Raw genomic sequence first — 21,423 nt, 5'->3', positions numbered from 1 at the left:
CCGAATCGACTTTTTCATTTTGAGTAGGGCGCTGATAGTGAGAGTAGAGGATACTGAGTATTCGGCAATAGCCATTTCGGACCACGCCCCGCATTGGGTGGACTTGGAGATGGGGGAGGAGAGGGACCAGCGCCCGCTGTGGCGCTTGGAGGTGGAGCTGTTGGCGGACGAGGAGGTGAGCGAGCGGGTCCGAGGAAGTATAGAGAGGCACTTGGAGACCAACGACAACGGGGAGGTCCGAGTGGGGATGGTATGGGAGGCGCTGAAGGCAGTGGTGAGGGGAGAGCTGATCTCCATTAGGGCCCACAAGGAGCGGAGGGAGCGGGGGGAGAGGGAGAGGCTGGTGGGGGAGATGGTGAGGGTAAACAGGAGGTATGCGGAGGAGCCCGAGGAAGGATTGTTGAGGAGAAGGCGTAGCCTCCAGGCCGAATTCGACCTGGTGACCACCAGGAAGGCGGCGGTGCAGTGGAGGAAGGCCCATGGGGCGATTTACGAGTATGGGGAAAAGGCAAGCCGGATGCTGGCGCATCAGCTTCGGAAGCGGGATGCAGCTAGGGAGATCGGGGGAGTTAAGGACAGGGGAGGGAGTGTGGTGCGGAGTGGGGTTGGCATTAATGGGGTCTTCAGGGACTGTTACGAGGAATTGTACCGATCCGAGCCCCCACGGGAGGAGGGAGGGATGGGCCGCTTCCTGGACCAATTGAGGTTTCCAAAGGTGGAAGAAGGACTGGTGGCGGGATTGGGGGGCCCCGATTGGGCTGGAGGAGCTGATCAAAGGGATAGGAAGCATGCAGGCGGGAAGGTACCGGAGCCGGACGGTTTCCCGGTCGAATTCTATAAAAAATATATGGACCTGTTGGGCCCGCTGTTAGTCAGGACCTTCAATGAGGCAAGGGAGGGGGGGCTTTGCCCCCGACGATGTCCCGGGCACTGATCTCCTTGATCCTGAAGTGGGGCAAGGATCCCCTGCAATGTGGGTCTTACAGACCGATTTCCTTCTTAAATGCAGAGGCCAAGGTGCTAGCGAAGGTTTTAGCCACAAGGATTTTTTCTAATTGGAGGGCTGTGACCAGTGGTGTTCCACAGGGATCAGTGCTGGGACCTTTGCTCTTTGTAGTATATATAAATGATTTGGAGGAAAATGTAACTGGTCTGATTAGTAAGTTTGCAGACGACACAAAGGTTGGTGGAATTGCGGATAGCGATGAGGACTGTCAGAGGATACAGCAGGATTTAGATTGTTTGGAGACTTGGGGGAAGAGATGGCAGATGGATTTAATCCGGACAAATGTGAGGTAATGCATTTTGGAAGGTCTAATGCAGGTAGGGAATATACAGTGAATGGTAGAACCCTCAAGAGTATTGAGAGTCAAAGAGATCTAGGAGTACAGGTCCACAGGTCATTGAAAGGGGCAACACAGGTGGAGAAGGTAGTCAAGAAGGCATACGGCATGCTTGCCTTCATTGGCCGGGGCATTGAGTATACGAATTGGCAAGTCATGTTGCAGCTGTATAGAACCTTAGTTAGGCCACACTTGGAGTATAGTGTTCAATTCTGGTTGCCACACTACCAGAAGGATGTGGAGGCTTTAGAGAGGGTGCAGAAGAGATTTACCAGAATGTTGCCTGGTATGGAGGGCATTAGCTATGAGGAGCGGTTGAATAAACTCGGTTTGTTCTCACTGGAACGAAGGAGGTTGAGGGGCGACCTAATAGAGGTCTAAAAAATTCTGAGGGGCATAGACAGAGTGGATAGTCAGAGGCTTTTCCCCGGGGTAGAGGGGTCAATTACTAAGGGGCATAGGTTTAAGGTGAGAGGGGCAAGGTTTAGAGTAGATGTACGAGGCAAGTTTTTTTACGCAGAGGGTAGTGGGTGCCTGGAACTTGCTACCGGAGGAGGTGGTGGAAGCAGGATCGATAGTGACATTTAAGGGGCATCTTGACAAATACATGAATTGGATGGGAATAGAGGGATACGGTACCAGGAAGTGTAGAAGATTGTAGTTTAGTCGGGCAGCATGGTCGGCACGGGCTTGGAGGGCCGAAGGGCCTGTTCCTGTGCTGTACATTTCTTTGTTCTTTGATTGAGGATTGTGTGCCGCAGATCATCCATGAAGACCAGACGGGGTTTGTGAAGGGGAGGCAGTTGAACGCGAATGTGCGGAGGCTTTTGAACGTTATCATGATGCCGGCGAGGGAGGGGGAGGCGGAGATAGTGGTGGCGATGGACGCTGAAAAACCCTTCGATAGGGTAGAGTGGGGGTACCTGTGGGAGGTGCTGAAGAGGTTTGGGTTGGGGGAGGAGTTTGTCAGGTGGGTTAGGCTGTTGTATGAGGTCCCGATGGCGAGTGTGGCCACAAACAGGAGGAGGTCCGAGTACTTTTGGCTGCACCGAGGGACGAGACAGGGGTGTCCCCTGTCCCCCCTGCTCTTTGCACGGGCGATTGAACCCCTGGCTCTGGCACTGAGGGAGTCAAGGAACTGGAGGGGGTTGGTGCGGGGTGGGGAGGAGCATAGGGTGTCACTTTATGCGGACAATCTGCTGCTGTATGTGGTGGACCCGGTGGGAGGAATGCCAGAGGGAATGAGGATTCTTAGGGAATTCGGGGACTTTTTCGGGGTACAAGCTCAACATGGGGAAGAGCGGACTGTTCGTAGTTCATCCAGGGGACCAGGAGAGGGGGATTGGTGAGCTTCCACTAAAAAGGGCGTAGAAGAGCTTCAGGTATTTGGGGGTCCAGGTGGCCAGGAGCTGGGGGCCCCTGCATAGGCTTAATTTTACAAGGCTGGTGGAGCAAATGGAGGAGGAGTTCAAGAGGTGGGACGCGTTGCCGCTGTCATTGGCTGGTAGGGTGCAGTCAGTCAAAATGACGGTGCTCCCAAGGATTTTGTTCCTGTTCCAGTGCCTCCCCGTGTTTATCCCAAAGGCTTTTTTCAGGCGAGTTAACAGGAGTATAATGGGGTTTGTGTGGGCGCAAGGGACTCCGAGGGTGAGAAGGGTGTTCCTGGAGAGGAGTAGAGATAGGAGAGGACTAGCGCTGCCCAACCTCTGTGGGTACTACTGGGCCGCCAATGCGACGATGGTGCGCAAGTGGGTGATGGAGGGGGAGGGGGCTGCATGGAAGAGGCTGGAGACGTCTTGTGTGGGTACGAGTCTGGGGGCGCTGGTAACGGCGCCGCTGCCGCTCCCTCCGAGGTATACCACGAGCCCGGTGGTGGTGGCTGCCCTCAAAATTTGGGGGCAGTGGAGGCGGCACAGGGGGGGGAAGTTGGGGCCTCGGCGCGGGCCCCAATACGGGGGAACCACCGGTTCGCCCCAGGAAGATCAGGTGGGGGGTTTTCTGGGTGGCAAAGGGCAGGGATACGAAAGTTGGGGGACCTGTTTGTGGACGGGAGGTTTGTGAGCCTGGGTGAGGTGGAGGAGAAGTACGGGCTCCCCCCGGGGAACACCTCCAGGTACTTACAGGTAAGGGCGTTTGCCAGACGGCAGGTGGTGGAATTCCTGCGGCTACTGCCACACACAGTACAGGACAGGGTGCTCTCAGGGAGTGTTGGGGGGGGGGGGGGGGGGTCGGTGGGAGCGGGGAAGATCTCGGAAAGAGATTGAGGAAGGGACGTGGGCAGATGCCCTAGGGAGGGTGAATTCTTCCTCATCGTGCACGAGGCTCAGCCTCATACAGTTTAAGGTGCTGCACAGGGCACACATGAACGGGACAAGGATGAGCCAGTTTTTTGGGGGTGAGGACAGGTGTGTTAGGTGCTCAGGGAGTCCAGCAAATCACACCCATATGTTCTGGGCATGCCCAGAGCTGGAGGAATTTTGGACGGTGTCGAGGGTGGTAGGATCCAGGGTCAAACCGGGCTGGGGGCTCACAATATTTGGGGTGGCAGAGGAGCCGGGAGTGCAGGAGGCGAAAGAGGCCGGTATTCTGGCCTTTGCGTCCCTGGTAGCCCGGCGAAAGATTCTTCTTCAGTGGAAGGATGCGAGGCCCCCAAGCGTGGAATCCTGGATAGCTATATGGCAGGGTTCATTAAATTGGAGAGGGTTAAATTCGCCTTGAGGGTCGGTACAAGGGTTCTTTAGGCGGTGACAACCGTTCTTAAGACTTTCTGGCAGAATGATAGACATTGGTCAATGGCAGCAGCAGCTCGGGGGGGGGCTTTACTTTATTATTGTTTTTGTTATTTACACTGAAGGGACTGAGGGGGTGTATACACCTGTTGTGTTAAGTCGGGGTGTTAATGTTAATTTATTATCTATGTACAGTGGGGGGTGGTATGGAGGGTTGCTTTTCTAGATTGTGATTTGTACTTAACCCTGTTGGTTTCTTTTTTTTTCTCATTTTGTGATTGATATTTTATGAAAACCTTTAATAAAAATTATTTTAAAAAATAAAAATGCTTGGTAGCTGGTCGGGTATGAGGGCTTCACAAACCCCCCAGAGGTAGACAGGGCCCACAGGTCACTCTGCCAGAAGCCAAGAACGGGGGAACTATCGCGGGTGGTAATCGTCAGGCTACCCAAATATCAAAGAACGAATCCTGAGTTGGGTGAGGAACACGCGATCTTGCAAATGTGAAGCACATAGCATCCGTATCTACCAATGCATTAGGGCCAACCTGGCCAAGCGCTGAGCAGAATTCAATGGGGCCAAAGTGGCACTCTTTAAAAACAAGGTGAGTTTCTGCATGCTATAACTGGCAAGACTCTGGGTCACATACAAAGACAGGGGACGGGATTCTCCGAGCCCCGTGCCGGGCCGGACAATCGCCGCAACCGCGCCACGCCGAATTCGGCACGCGATTCTCTGAGCAGTGGAGAATCGGCGGCATTTGCGCTGGCGCGTTTGGCGCGGCGCCGGTCGCGAGGCGCTCTCCGTGGCCGGGCCGCAGATTCTCCGGCCTCGGTGGGCCGAGCGGCCGCGCGGAAACGGCAGAGTCCCGCCGGCGCCGACCACACCTGCTCGCAGCCGGCGCGTAGGGTCGGGGGGGGGGGGGGGGGCCTGCGGGGGTTGGGAGGGGGGCTCCTTCACCAGGGGGGGGGCCTCCGATGGGGTCTGGCCCGCGATCGGGGACAACCAATTGGCGGGCCGGCCTCTCCAGCCCCGGCCCTATTTTGTTACGCAGCTGGCCCCTGAACCCCCGCGCCATGTTGCGTCGGGGCCGGCGCGTTGAGGAAGTCCCCCACGCATGCGCGGGTTGGTGCGGCGCCCAATTGGCGCCGGGAAGGGAGGCTGGAGGGGCGTGAACCGCTCCAGCGCCGTGCTGGCCCCTTGTGGGGGCCAGAATCGGTAGTGCCCGCGCCCGCTTCGTGCCGTCGTAAAACACAACGGTGTTCACGATGGCACAGACACTCTGCCTCCATTTCGGAGAATCCCGCCCAGGGATTATTTCTTCAACACGCCTGAAGAGGCAAATGATTTCACGCAAAGGAATGTACTGGGCAAAAACTGAATGGGTTCGTGCAAAACTATGGACCTCTGTGAATGGTGGTGGGGTATACATTGTCTATGGGAGTGATTGTGTTTGTTTCGCTTTTCATAGAATCCCAACAGTGCAGAAGGAACCCATTTGGCCCATTGAGTCTGCACCAACCTTCTGAAAAAGCACTTGATCCAAGCCCACTTCTCTGCCTTATTCCAATAACCCCTTAACCTAACCTTCACACCCCTGGACTCGAAGGGGCAATTTAACATAGCCAATCCACCTAACCTACATACCTTTGAACTGTGGGAACCCGGAGGAAATCGCCACAGACACAGGGAGAATGTGCAAACTCCCCACACCACCGAAGACCAGAATTGAACCCGGGTCTTTGGCGCCATGAGGCAGTGCTAACCACTTGCCACCATTTGTCTCCTTTATTTCTCTGCAGTATTTTGCCCCAGTTGATGGGTAATCCCTCGTCGTTACGTTCTGCAATTGTCTAAACGAGAACCAACACATGCATTTGTAGCCATCTGGGATGGCCATGTCCCGATTACAAAATGGACACTTGCAAAGAACGCAGGGAAAATTGGACAATACTGAGAAACAAGCAGGTACAAGGTTTGTCTGTCGATGAGAGCCTTGGCTCTCAGACAGGAAAGAAACTGCTAAGCCATCTACATACTAATGAGCCATCTCCGGGGACAAAAGGGAAACATTTAGATAAACAATGTTCAGGCAGACACCCCGGCACCAGAGGAGACTCAAACAAAGCAAACCAACGGCCACCTAGGACACGCCCAGCAACCAGGGAACCACCCCTCTATTGGAGGAAGTTCGATAAGAATGATTGGGAAAGGTCCAATTAATTGAGGCCAAGTTCAAGGCCCACCCAAAAGCACGCGAAGCCCTTTCAGGTATAAAAAGTATTCCCCAAGAGAGAATCTTTCTTCTTTGGCCTTGGCTCTCAGCGAAGAGAGACCAGCCTAGCAGCTACGCCAGACCAAGTAAGTTCCAAGTCAACGCACACTACGAGATAGACGTTCCTAGTTGCTATCCTGTAAACAGCTCAACCCAGCAGCCTCAGAACCGAGCAACGGCCATTGTTCCTCTGACTGAGTGGGCACCCGAAGCTAAGTATAGGCTTTTTGTAATAGTGATAGTTTAGGTTGTAGAGTTTTATGCACGAGTAGATTTGACTGTGTGTAAATAAATGAGCACTGCTTTTGAACTTACTAACTGGTGTATCGAGTCTTTGATCAGTATTCGGTTTGAACCTTGTGGCGGTGTCGAAAGATACCTGCCGACTCTTGAGCAAACGTAATTAAACAGAGCCAAATTAAGAGACAACACCAAAGAGAGCAACACATTGGCACTGTGAACTATCGCATAGAGCTTGTGGGATACCGGGGGTTAGGGCTACAGGGCAGGACCCAAAAGGCAGTGCGACCAGGCCATCGGGGCGAGGAGGGACTGGCACTCCTCCTTGTGGTCAGGGCCAACCGACCGCAAGTCCCAGACATGGCGACGCTAAATAACGAAGGCAAAGAATTGGATTACTCCCCCAAGCATCTATGCAGCCTTTACGCCTCGTGGGATATACCCAAGTCCCGCAAGGCGCAACAAACAACAGGCGCCTAAGTAGGTTTCAAACCGACTTAGGCAAGCTTACGCAGGATCTATCGGCCTCCCAGAATCTTCCAGCCTCCCCAGCAATGCCTCAGCTGGGTGACTCCCTGGCCCTCGCCCTAGAATTCAGGCACCATGGCACCGTCCAATTGTCACTGCCACCCTGGCACTGCCAAGCTGGGAGGAGCACTGCTAGGATGCCAGTACAAGGGTGCCTGGGTTGCACTGCCAAGGGTCAGGGCCTGAGAGGGGTCATGCCCAATAAGGAAGGTGGAGAGGGTGTTTGAAGGGTGCGGGGTGCAGGCCAGAAAGGTAGGAGCGTCTGGGAGGTTGGGGTCTTTTAAGGAGCCGTGTGTGGGGGGCCTGAAGAGAGGGTCCCCCAGGGACCCCCATAGCGAGATGTTCTCACTTTGGGAAGGGGGGGGGGGGGGGGGTAGGATAATGCCCATGTGTGTGTGGAGTGACATTGCCCTAGCTGAAAAAAATTCTAAGTATGGGCTAAACCAGTGAGAAACTCCCCAGGGCCCAAAAAAGTGGCTAAGGGCCACGCTGTGCCTGAAAAGCAGCTCGCTGCGGCGCAGCTTGGCTGATAAAGACTGGAAGACACCGCTCCCAGGATATACCCGGCTCACAAGGCCTTGCGAGATCCAATGCAATCTCGCGAGACGTTGCGACGTAAATCCCGCCCACAATGGGCAGGATCACTTTCTGGCAATCTACACATTAGAGCGAGACTAGCTGTCTTGCTCCTATGTGCAGATTCCCGAGGTACCCGAGTCTTTGGGATTCAAAGCCTTTACTCGGAGACCTTGGCGAGCGCTGTACAGCACTGGTCCCCACAAACGGGGACCAGATTGAATGGGGGTCTCCCAGGGGATCAGAGGCCCCCAGGTGCACCCTTTGGGCTGGGTGGTGCCCTGGCAATGGCAGCCTGACACCCTTACAGTACCACCTGGGTGCCAACCTGGCACTGTCATGGTGCCCAGGTGGTGCTGCCAGCTGGCATGTGCACTGCCATGGTGCCAGGTTGTCATTTTCTGCACAGGATCGGGCCGGTGGTGCCCTGAGTGGGTGTTGGGGGGGGTGCGGGGTGATCCGGGAACCCTCCCATCGTCCGTCAGGCTATGGGGTGAGAGAGTCGGTGATTGTCTCAGTGGCCTCAGAGATCGGGGCGGCATTTAAAAATGGCTATATAGAATTTAGAGTGCAGAAGGAGGCCATTCAGCCCATTGAGTCTGCACTAGCCCTTGGAAAGAGCATCCTACCCAAGCCCACACCTCCACCCTATCCCCGCAACCCAACCCAACCTATTTGGACACTAAGGGCAATTTAGCATGGCTAACCCACGTAACCGGCACATCTTTGGACAGATTTGAATCAAATATGACTATCCCTTGCACCAATAGGTCATACAAATTTGGACTGATACTTTCCCAGGGTTTGTGAGTCATTCCCCAAGTCAGTGATTTATCACCAACCCCACAGCGTACACGTTCTCAGTGCTACATTGAAGTTAAAACCTAGGGTAGAATTTTGCAAGACGTGCACCAGCATATTCTCAGCTCACTGTCAGTTAACGCTCACGGCCTTTCGGTGTATCGTTGGTCAGTGCCATTTTCCAGCGTGTCATGACAAAAAGTGGGATTCAGTATTTTTTGACCATTTGTTGGCGGCATGGTAGCACAGTGGTAAGCACTGTTGCTTCACAGTGCCAGGGTCCCAGGTTCGATTCCCGGCTTGGGTCACTGTCTATGCGGAGTCTGCACGTTCTTCCTATGTCTATGTGGGTTTCCTCCGGGTGCTCCGGTTTCCTCCCACAAGTCCCGAAAGACATGCTGTTAGGTAATTTCGACATTCTGAATTCTCCCTCATTGTACTCGAACAGGCGCCAGAGTATGGCGACTAGGGGATTTTCACAGTAACGTCATTGCAGTGTTAATGCAAGCCTGCTTGTGACAATAATAAGGATTATTATTTGGAATAACTGGTATGACATTTGGAATGAAGAATGTGCCAACAAAATTCAAAAAACTAATCAACATGGTCATTTCTGGATTAGGGAATTGTGCAGTGTACATAGACGATCTGGGTGGTGGTCAGTCTAACATGGAAGGCATATGGAACAGTTGAAGGAATTGTTTGATTGACTACAAGAGACTGGCTTTGTGGTAAACTTGACTGAAGATTTAGGCCATACTGTTGGACATGGTCAGATGGCCCCACGGAATGAAAATGAAAGCCATTGGGTAGTTCCCAATGCCCTCAAAGAGGAGGGAAATTGAGGATTCAGGGTATGTGCGGTTTCTACAGATAATTTATGACAAATTTTAGCAGTGTTGCGCTCCACTGATTGAACTCTTAAAAAAGCACAGGAATATTCATTGGATGTCAGAATATCAGGAGATATTTGGCAATCTGAAGCCATCTTTTCAGGTTGCTGGCTGTTTTTATTTAAGTGGGGATGTATGATGAATATAGGCAAATGTTATATTGTATTTTATATTTGTTGCAGTAATGTTATTAACCCTGGGTCTAAATACATACAAGCAATGTGTCTGCTGAAGCTGTGATACAAGAGGTCGTAAAGATAAGGTAATCATTGATTTTAACCATTTACTTATTTACAGATAGATGGCTAATGGAACATTGTTTTCATTTTGGAGGATCCAAGAGTGGAGGTAATTTATGTGGGATGGTGCGGAGTCCTGGATAAACAGGTCATGTGACATCTTACTGGGAGAATTAAAGTTTGTTTTAACAAAAAAGTTACCTATTTATTGGTCAATGTTATCACTACTATGATGAAGCATCCTTCACATTGCAAATTGTTGGATCTCGTCTGGGATCCTAACACCTTGGAGTGCTAGCTCAGAGTACCTCCACTCCAGCAAAATCCATCTCCGGGCTACGAGGGAGTCAAAGGCCAGATAGCGGCCTCTCTCGCCTCCTGGACGCCCGGTTCTTCCGACACTCTAAATATTGCCACTTCTGGACGATCTTCACCCTCAACACCTCGGACATTACGTCCGCGAACCCCTGCCAGAACCCCTTCAGTTTTGGATGTGCCCAAAACATGTGAACATGTGGGCCTCCCCGCACCCACACCTGTCCTCTACCCCCTTAAAGAACCTGCTCATCCTAGCCAGCGTCATGTGCGCGCTATGAACTACCTGAAACTGGATAAGGTTTTCCACTCGGAGGGTTCGGGGGGGGGTGGTGGTATTGGTGGGCAAGAGGTGAGGTTTCAGATGGAGAAGGTGGTGGTGGACCGGGGGCAGGTACGTGATAGTGACAGCAGCACTACAGGGGAGGTCGGTGGCATTGGCAAGCATATATGGCCCCAACTGGGATGATGCAGGGTTTGTGAAGAGGGTGCTGGGTGCCATCCTGGATCTGGAGACCCACGAGTTGATAGTGAGGGTGGGGAATTGGAATAAGGGGCTGGATTCTCCGCAGCCCCGTACCGAAATCTCATTTGGCGCGTGGGCGGAGAATCGACATTTACGCCCGAATCGGGCCCAGCGCCGCTCCCGCGATTCTCCGGTCCCGACCGGCCCAATTCCCGACGGCGTGGTTCTAAACATGTCTGGCCGGTTGGGACTCAGTCCACGGCCACCCTGTTGGGGGGTGGGGGGGGATCAAGCACTGGGGGGGGGTGGGGGGGGCCTTATGGGCGGCGATCAGGCAGGTCATATGGAGCGGCGCGGGGCAGATCGGTGGGCCCTTGTTTGTTGGTCCAGGTTTGCCGGCTGAGTCCGCCATCGCGTTCGGCGTGGCCGCTGGAGGCCGCCGCCGTGCGAATGCGTGGACCTGGAACCAGAGGTGCGGTGGCCCGTTCGTGTAAAGCTCCCCGGGTCCCTGCCTGCCCCCTGCAGGTAAGTGAATGGGTCTTTATCTTTTTTAGGAAAGTCTGAAGTGAAACGCCAACGTTTGTACACCAGTGTGGGGACATACCACCATTTTTTGAGAATCCATCCCATGGTGTAGGAACCGAAGGTGGGCATATTTCAGCCACGCTCGCTGGCCCAGTCATGGGGGCAAAGGTGCTTGCTCGGCTCTCGAGGGAGATGGGAGGAGTGGACCCGTGGAGGTTCTTGCACCCGGTCACAAGGTGTACTCGAGGATAGTCTTTTTCATGGTGGGGAAGGCGCTATTGGCTTTGGTTAGGAGGTCGGAGTACTCAGCAATTGGGATTTCGAACTATGCTGAGCATTGGCTGGATGTGGCTTTGGAGAAGGGGATGACTCAGAGGTCGGGGTGGAGAATGGACGTGGGGTTGTTAGCAGACCGGGGCGGGATTCTCCGCCAGCGTGATTCTCCGTTTTGCCGGTGCGTGGGGGTTTCCTGACGACGCGGGGCTGCCCCACAATGGGAAACCCCATTGACCGACCTGCATAACGGAGAATCCCGCCGTGGATCGGGGCAGACAAGTGATGCGGCAGGGCAAAAAATCCCGGCCCAGAACATTTGTGACAAGATCAGGAAGGTGATCGGAGAATATGTGGGATTTATTTGCATAGTGGAGGTTTCTCAGTCGGTGGCTTGGGAAGCTCTGAAGGCGGGGCGGGGGGGGGGGGGGGGGGGGGTGATTTTGTTCAAAGCTACGGTAGAGAGAGGAGTGCCAAAAACAGAGGAGATTCTGGAGGTGGATGGGAGGTATGCGGGGGTCCCGGACCTGGGTCTCTTGTCCAAGAGGAAGGAATTGCAGGCGAGGTTCGACCAACTTTCCACAGGGAAAACGGTGCACCAGTTGAGAAGACAGGGGGCGGTCTACGAACACCGGGAGATGGCAGGGCGTATGTTGGCTGGCCAGCTCCGGAGGGAGGTGGCAGGGAAGGAGATAGTTTAGGTGCAGGATAAGATGGGGAAGCTGGTGGTGGCACAGGAGCAGATCAATAATGTATTCAAGTTTAATAGGGATCTATATAAATCGGAGCCTCCAGGGGAGGAGCGGGGAATGATGGTGTTCCTGGACGGGTTGGAATGTCCGAGGCTGGATGAAGCGGATGGAGCAGTGTTGGGGGGAGAGGAGGCAGTGGGGGAGCAGGAGGTGAAGGAGATGATTGGGAGGATGCAGGCATGGAAGGCAGCAGAGCCAGACAGGTTCCCAGTTGAATTTTATAAGAAATTTAAGGACAAGTTGGCGCTGTTGATGGTGGGAATGTTTGAAGATACGATAAGCAGGGGAGTCTTGCCACAAATAATGGGGCAAGCTTCTATTTTGTTGCTGCTAAAGAAGGATAAGGACCCGGTAGCGTATGGGTCGTACAGGCACATATCTCTACTGAATGTAGAAGCCAAGATATTGGCAAAGGTGCTGTCGTCAAGTTCGACGGATGTCTCCCAAAGCTGACTGGGGAGGATCAGACAGGGTTTGTGAAGGAACGGCAGCTCTTCTAGAACGTGAGGAGATTGTTGACTGTGGTCCTGTCTCCAGCAGAGGGAAAGGAGACAGAGGTGGTGGTGGCACTGGATGCAGAGAAGGCTTTTGATTGGGTATAATGGGGTTACTTAATGGAGTATTGGAGAGATTTGGAATTGGGCTGAGGTTTGTGGCGCAGGTGTGGCTGTTGTATAAGGACCCAGTGGCATGTGTTCGCTCTAACAGCATGAACTTGGGGTACTTTGCACTGCATTGGATCACGAAACAGGGGTGCCCTAAGTTGTTTGCATTGGCTATAGAGCCCTTGGCCTTTGCGCTAAGGAGCTCAGGGCTGCAGAAGGGAGGCAAATGGAACACAGGTGTCCTTATAGGCCAATGACCTGCTGTTGTATATCTCAGAACCGAGCACGTCAGTGGGGAGTATAATGGAGCTGCTCCAGAGTCGGAGTATTAATTGAATTCAGGCAAAAGTGAGTATTTTATGGTCTCCCTGCTGGGAGTAGGGACGGGGGTGGGGGGTTGCCATTCTGTTTGGCGGCAACCCACTTCAGATACTTGGGGGTGCAGGTGGTTTAGGTACATGCAGGTTTGGGACTATGCAAGAAAGGTTTTCCCGACCTTCCGTTCTTGCTGGAGGCGGTGCTGTCAGTGGGAGAGCTGGAGAAGGGGGTTGATTCAGCGATCTATGGGAGGATCTTGGAGGATAGGATATCCATGGAGGGGATTAAGGCAAATTGGGAGGAAGAGCTGGGGGGGGATGCTGGAAGAGGGACTGTGGTGTGATGTGCAGCAGAGGGTGAATGCCTCAACTTTGTGTGTGAGGTTGGGGTTGATACAGCTGCAAGTTATACTTAGGACTCACCTCACAGAATCAAGGATGAGCCGGGTGTTCGATAATAATCTTTATTATTGTCACAAGTAGGCTTACATTAACACTGCAATGAAGTTACTGTGAAAATCCCCTAGTCGCCACATTTCAGCGCCTGTTCGGGTACACTGAGGGAGAATTCAGAATGTCCAATTCACCTAACAGGCACGTCTTTCAGGACTTGTGGGAGGAAACCGGAGCACCCGGAGTAATCTCACGCAGACACAGGGAGAACGTGCAGACTCCACATAGACAGTGACTCAAGCAGGAATCGAACCCAGGACCCTGGAGCTGTGAAGCAACAGTGCTAACCACTGTGCTACTGTGCCGCCCACTGAGGGGTGGAGGATGACTGTGAGTGTTGTGGAAGGGGCCCTGCGAACCATGTTCATCTGTTTTGGTCCTGCCCGAAGCAGGAAAGGTTTTGGACGGTATTCAGTACAATCCCGGGGGTCTTGCATATGGATGTGGAGCTCAGTTTCCTAGATGCCATATTTGGGGTGTCGGATCGGCCTGAGTTGCAGGCGTAGCAGGGGCAGATGTTTTAGCCTTCGCATTGCTGATCGCTCGTAGGCAGGTCTTGTTGGTGTGGCGGTCAGCTGCTCCACCCTGCGCCTCGGCATGGAGGGGGGCCTGTTGGAGCTTTTGACCCTGGTAGCACAGTGGTTAGCGCAGTTGCTTCACAGCTCCAGGGTCCCAGGTTCGATTCCCAGCTTGGGTCACTGTCTGTGTGGAATCTGCACGTTCTCCCTGTGCCAGCGTGGGTTTCCTATGGGTGCTCCGGTTTCCTCCCACAGTCCAAAGATCTGCAGGTTAGGTGGATTGGCCATGCTAAATTGCCCTTTGCGTCCAAAAAGGTTGGGTGGGGTTACTGGGATAGGATGGAGGTGTGGGCTTTTCAAGGTGCTCTTTCCAAGGGCCGGTGAAGACTCGATGGGCCGAATGGCCTTCTTCTGCACTGTAAATTCTATTATTCTATGATTCTACGGGGGAGGTGAAGTTCGAGTTGAGGGGGGTGAAGGAGGGGTTCTACAACTGTTGAGGTTTGTTCATCATGCACTTTCGGGGGTTGGTTACTGTTGACTGTTGGGGGGATGGGATCATTTCTTATATCGTTAGGGTTGTTCTTCTTGTTTTTCTTTTGTATGGTGAAAATTTATGGAATAAAAATATTTTTAAAAAACAAGCTGAGAGTGGGACCTCTGCCCTGGAGGGAAATCCGCCCTTGAGAGAACTCAATAGACACCATTACTGGGACTACAAAGCCCCAACAAGGGGGAAGGGGAGAGTTCGGGCCAATATTCTTATTTCCCAATTTTTAGTAATTTTAGTGTTAAAGTATTGAAGAGCAGTTTTAACCAGTGTGGTGATATACATCACTGTAAGTCCACAAATGGTTAATGTACATACGCTACACCTAGCTAGACACTAGAGGGAGCACCAGAGACATGAGACACAGACAGTCAACCAATAGGTCAGTAAGATAGGACACGACCAATGGGCATTCACGATACACACAGGTGACACTACCACAGGGGGGCATTACACCAACCCATATAAAAGGACACATCACACATGCTCAGTCTCTTTCCAGTGGAGACTCTCCGTGAGTACAGACACAGGGTTGATTGAACATCACTCCCACCACGTGGATTGTAGCAGACTGGTTCGTCAGTCTGAGTAGTTATAGCAGGATTAACAGTCGCGTTGAATCCAAGTAGGAGAATTGTTAATAGTTTAATAAACATGTCAAAGCTATCTCAAAGTCTGAACCTTCCTTTGTCAGAGCGTACATCAAGGAAGCAGCTTAGGCAAGGAAGCAGCTTAGGCTACGACAAGAGCATAACAAAACATTGTTCCAGGAGTGATCTGTTTCAATCCATATTGTTAAAACTCAGCAAAAAGTGACTACCAGCAACAGCAGCCAGGCAAGATGATGTTCGAGATTCCATTTCCACAGCAGCTCAGGTACCAAGGCAATCGCAGTGAAAACTGGCGTGGGTTCAGGCAGAGATTCGAGATCTACCTGGTAGCGTCCGACCGAGATGGTGTGCCGGATGCAGAGAAAATAAAGCTTCTACTTACCATCGCGGGTCCAGAAGCAGCTGAAATCTTCCAGACCTTCAAATACTCAAAGGGGCAAAACAAGGGTGACTTCCAGGCAGTCCTGGACAAATTCCAAGAATTCTGCGAGGAACATACAATAAGAAAAGGTAAAAGAGGCACCAAAACTCACCGCGAGGTAGGCTTGCAGCAACGAACGGCAGTTTTGAATTGCAGCCATCTTGGAAAAGGTGCTGCACATGCACAGTTGCACAAAGAGCGCACAGAACAGGAAGGTCCGTTTGCATATGCACGAGGAGCCGCTCATGCGCAATTGAGAACAAGGCCCCAAGTAAAGGAACAGCGATCTACGCATGCGCAATCACTTCCTATGCACTACGTCACACGCTTCGTGATGTCAGAGGCCACGGACCATGCCCACTTAAAGGGGAAATGTCCCAAAACACAAAAACAAAAGCCTCAAAACCAGATTATTTCACCTGGAACGACAACACAATGCCTGAAATTTGACCAGTAGCTGAAAGTAACCTCCGCAGAACCCTGCAACAAGCAGTAAGCACCGCCCAAAGTGATGGTACAGTCCTTGAAGACTATGACTCAGACCTTGAATTCTTCTTTGGACATCGCAAGCCCAATGCCAGCTCCGATACAAAGCGTGATGATATGGTCTTGGAAGACAACGACTCAGACAAAGCTTTCACCTTGGGAGGCTACCCCAGTACCAAATCCGAACCGCAACAAGACGTGTTGCACACTGACGACCCCGACGATGAGTTCTTCGGATTTAAGGATCTTCAGCCCAGCAGATATGACATCCCGACTCGTGAGTGCAGGATTATGCTGTGGCCTGACACCAATGAGACATAGAGAGCGGTACAAGCCCACAGAGAGCAGCCTGCTGCCACACAGAGAGTGGTCCACGCACCGCGAAGGGTCCCCGACTCCACACAGAAAGCGATGAAAGACTCCACAGCGAGACAACTGCACGTCTCCACACAAGAAGTGACTCGAGTGACACAACCCTCCACAGCGAGCTCGTGGACAGACTCCACGATAGAAGCAACGCAAGACTCCAGAGCGCAGTCCTTGCATGAACAAGAAGTGATGACCGTTTCCACAGAGAGACCAATGCACGATTCCACACAAGGAGCGCTGCAAGACTCCACCGAGGGAGTGACACAAGCCTCCACAGTGAGCTTGTGGACAGCCTCCATGATAGAAGCAATGCAAGACTCCAAAGCGCGGTCCTTGCATGAACAAGACCATGAGGGTCTATGACAGTCTGCCACGCTCAAGTGTACAGCAAGCAGACTATGACAGTCTACCACGCTCCAGTGAACAAGAAGACTCTGACAGTCTACCACGCTAAAGTGTACAGCAAGCAGACTATGACAGTCCACCCAGATTATTTGAGCCCCCAGAAGAAGACTCTGATGGTCTACCCAGCTCAAATGAACGACAAGAAGACACGGAGGCTCTATCCACTGTATGAGACAAGTGACAACGGCATCCCACTTCCCATACCAGATGTGCACCTTGACAGACCTCAGCAAGAATGTACAGAGGCACTCGACAATCACAGTGAGACGACTGGTGACTCCGGTGACACCACGTTACTTCAAACGTCACTCCCTCGAGCCTCTCCGCAAGCAAATGCATTCCTGAATGTTTTGACTCCGGACGTGGAGCATCAAGAAACCTCAGAAGATGCAAGTGAACCTGAAATGACTCCAGACTGTGAGCATCAAGAAATCACAGCTGACTCAAGTGAACCTGCAGTGACTCCGGACACGGAGCATCAAGAAACCAAAGCTGATTCAGGTGAACTAGAAAGGGCTCCAGACGGGGAGCATCGACAAGCCAAAAACTGACTCAGTTGAACCACACCAGATTCCAGACGGGGAGCATCAACAAACCAAAACTGACTCAGATGAAACAGACCAGATTCCAGATGGGGAGCAGACCAGATTCCAGATGGGGAGCATCGACAAGCCAAAGCTGATTCAAGTAAGCCGGACATGACTCCAGACGAGGGGCACCGCAAACTCAGTGACGGCATGCTCAAGGAGACAGCAGATGCCACAAAGCACGCTAATACGGGTAACTGTGTGAAGGACTCGTATTATCCACAGAGTGTGGTCCTTGAGCTCAGCAAACACGGCAACAAAACCAACCACCACAACAACATCAAAGACAATAGCAAGAAGCGTACCAAAGGCAACAACGTCGACAACAAGCACAACAAAAACAACAACAATGGAACTACGACTGGTACGACATGGTACAACTCTGCAAATGAGGGACAATGTTACTGCTCAGCTCAGTACAATGACATGCCATGGCAGGATGATGCATCTTACCAATTCATGTTTGTTGCACTACCAACAGGCAACCTGGCTTCAGGACAGATGCCATCAAGAATTACCACCACAAGCATCGAAAGAAAAAAAAAAAGAGTCCAAATCCAACAACGAAGTGATTTGACCACTTCTTGGTTCCTTCAGCAGAGACACTGATGGCGTTTGCAATGCAATGCCACCATCAACATCACCAACTCACCAACCAAACAAGAAAGCCACTCGACCATAATAATTAGTGAACTTTGGACTCATGCATATGATTTGGACTTATTGTTTAATGATCACTGTTATCATAACTTGTACAGAGTATCACTCATCTACCTAGTTTGTTCGATTTTCTTTAACTCTGTACAGAAAATATGTAACATGAAAAAGGGGGGATGTGGTGATATACATCACTGTAAGTACACAAACGGTTAATGTACATATACTACACCTAACTAGACACTAGAGGGAGCACCAGAGAAATGAGCATTGCCACCCAGGTTGATAGGGTTGTGAAGAAGGCCTATGGAGTGTTGGCCTTTATTGGTAGAGGGATTGAGTTCCGGAGTCATGAGGTCATGTTACAGCTGTACAAAACTCTGGTACGGCCACATTTGGAGTACTGCGTACAGTTCTGGTCACCTCATTATAGGAAGGACGTGGAAGCTTTGGAGCGGGTGCAGAGGAGATTTACCAGGATGTTGCCTCGTATGGAGGGAAAATCTTATGAGGAAAGGCTGATGGACTTGAGGTTGTTTTCGTTAGAGAGAAGGTTAAGAGGAGACTTAATAGAGGCATACAAAATGATCACGGGGTTAGATAGGGTGGACAGTGAGAGCCTTCTCCCGCGGATGAAAATGGCTAGCACGAGGGGACATAGCCTTAAACTGAGGGGTAATAGATATAGGACAGAGGTCAGAGGTAGGTTCTTTACGCAGAGTGGTGAGGCCGTGGAATGCCCTACCTGCAACAGTAGTGAACTCGCCAACATTGAGGGCATTTAAAAGTTTATTGGATAAGCATATGGATGATAATGGCATAGTGTAGGTTAGATGGCTTTTGTTTTTGACTTCCCATGTCGGTGCAACATCGTGGGCCGAAGGGCCTGTACTGCGCTGTATCGTTCTATGTTCTATGACACACAGTCAACCAATAGGTCAGTAAAATAGGTCACGACCAATGGGCATTCACGATACACACAGAGGTGACACTACCACAGGGGGCATTACACCAACCCATATAAAAGGACACATCACACATGCTCAGTCTCTTTCCAGTGGAGACTCTCCACGAGTACAGACACAGGGTTGATTGAACATCACTCCCACCACGTGGATTGTAGCAGACTGGTTTGTCAGTCTGAGTAGCTATCGCAGGATTAACAGTAGTGTCGAATCCAAGTAGGAGGATTGTTAATAGTTTAACATGTTAAAGCTATCTCCAAGTCTGAACCTTCCTTTGTCAGAGTGCACATCAAGGAAGCAGCTTATGCTACGACAAGAGCATAACAAAACCAGTATTCTTATTTTGTCTTTTTTTACTGTTTTCATAGAATTTACAGTGCAGAAGGAGGCCATTCGGCCCATCGAGTCTGCGCCAGCTCTTGGAAACAGCACCGTACCCAAGGTCAACAGCTCCACCCTATCCCCACAACCCAGTAACCCCACCCAACACTAAGGGCAATTTTGTACACTATCATGGCCAATCCACCTAACCTGCACATCTTTGGACTGTGGGAGGAAACCGGAGCACCCGGAGGAAACCCCACGCACACACGGGAAGGATGTGCAGACTCCACACAGACAGTGAACCAAGCCGGAATCGAACCTGGGACCCTGGAGCAATTGTGCTTTCCACAATGCTACCATCCTGGGATGGGGAGAGGAGTTACCATTTTGAGGGTAACCACAATGGGCACCCACCTCACCCTCAGGCCAAAATGGCTAAGGAGCAGCCTGGCCTGGGGCACAGGGTGGGGTAGAAAGAGGCCCCTAACTGGCCGGGTAACAAGATAGCCCTCAGGGCAGCTGTGATGCTGCTTTCCTGCCCAAATGTCCTAGGTTCTCCATTTCCCCCCACCACATAAAGTTCAGGCCCAAAGCGATTATATATATTAACCGCAGTTGAAATCCTGAGTTTGATTTCTAGAATCCTTTTTGAACAGGGTGCCGCCGTCGAGGGCTTTCATGTCAAGGCGAGAAACAGGGCTGTGCTTCGGAGGCGAGACTGAAGTTGTGCTGATTTGAAAGACGGGCCCTGAAAAAGCACTTCCAGGATGGGAATGCGTCAGGATCCGGTCTGTGCGGTCTGCTCACTTCGCTCGGCTCATCCTTCATTTAAAGTAACCGCAACAAAAAAAAAGAACTAAGCAAACAAAACCGTGTGTAGCGCAGTCATTCCGGGAGCTTGCTTTTGTTGGCGCGGTATGTGGAGGTATACCCCGGAGCTGGCTGCTTGTTGTTCGGGGCAGACATATCTGGCCCACCGCGCGGCAATTCACCTCTGACAGACCCTAGTGAAGCTTACCTTGTTCAGCCATGACTATTGTATGTGCTGAGCTGAGGCCTCCCTGCAATTTAAGCAGACCGGGAAATGCTAGTATTACGTGTCGCAGTTGCACTTCAAATCAACAGTCCCTGACGCGCAGTCTGCACAGGCGGGGCAAGAATGGAACAGGGATGGTCGCTTTTCAGAATACTATTCAAAAGGGAGGTTTCAATTTCAAAACCCCATCCACGCAAACATTTCGCTTATTCATTTCCGCCACCTGCTCCAACCAACGCCTCAGCTTTTTGAATTCGATTAAAGCCAAACATGCGGCCGGAATACTGTGGATGCTGGAAATCTGAAATATGAACAGAAAATGCGCAAAATATTGTGTATGTTGGAAATCTGAAATATAAACAAAATGCTGCAGCAAAATATTGTGGATGCTGGAAATCTGAAATAGAAACAAAATGCTGCCGCAAAATATTGTGGATGCTGGAAATCTGAAATAGAAACAAAATGCTGCCGCAAAATACCGCGGATGCTGAAAATCTGAAATAGAAACAAAATGCTGCCGCAAAATACCGCGGATGCTGAAAATCTGAAATAGATACAAAATACTGCCGATGCTGGAAATCTGAAATAGAAACAAAATGCTGCCGCAAAATACCGCGGATGCTGAAAATCTGAAATAGAAACAAAATACTGCCGATGCTGGAAATCTGAAATAGAAACAAAATGCTGCCGCAAAATACCGCGGATGCTGAAAATCTGAAATAGAAACAAAATACTGCGGATGCTGGAAATCTGAAATAGAAACAAATGCTGCAGCAAAATACCGCGGATGCTGAAAATCTGAAATAGAAACAAAATGCTGCCGCAAAATACTGTGGATGCTGGAAATCTGCAATATGAACACAAAATGCTGCGGCAAAATATTGTGGATGCTGGAAATCTGAAATAGGAACAAAATGCTGCAGCAAAATACTGTGGATGCTGGAAATCTGAAATAGAAACAAAATGCTGCGGCAAAATACTGTGGATGCTGGAAATCTGAAATAGAAACAAAATGCTGCGGCAAAATACTGCGGATGCTGGAAATCTGAAATAGGAACAAAATGCTGCGGCAAAATACTGTGGATGTTGGAAATCTGAAATAGAAACAAAATGCTGCGGCAAAATACTGCGGATGCTGGAAATCTGAAATAGAAACAAAATGC

General features: G+C 51.2%; 1 protein-coding gene across 2 annotated transcripts in view; it reads right to left on the bottom strand.

The window, feature by feature from the left end:
• LOC140427849 (E3 ubiquitin-protein ligase DZIP3-like) overlaps nt 1-20,473 on the bottom strand; it is a 173,247-nt gene extending 152,774 nt beyond the window's left edge. Inside the window, exon 1 of one of the 2 annotated variants that reach the window (XM_072513632.1) lies at nt 20,243-20,473. In XM_072513632.1, the coding sequence (XP_072369733.1) occupies nt 20,243-20,255 (13 nt within the window). In that variant the 5' untranslated portion in view covers nt 20,256-20,473. The remainder of the gene's footprint in view (nt 1-20,242) is intronic. The other variant, XM_072513631.1, reaches the window with a different exon arrangement.
• Between the last annotated feature and the right edge of the window lie 950 nt (nt 20,474-21,423).

Source organism: Scyliorhinus torazame, chromosome 8 (assembly GCF_047496885.1).
Source record: "Scyliorhinus torazame isolate Kashiwa2021f chromosome 8, sScyTor2.1, whole genome shotgun sequence".
NCBI classification, from domain to species: Eukaryota; Metazoa; Chordata; class Chondrichthyes; order Carcharhiniformes; family Scyliorhinidae; genus Scyliorhinus; species Scyliorhinus torazame.
Note: the sequence above shows the minus strand (reverse complement) of the source record. Positions and strands in the feature narration are given on the sequence as shown.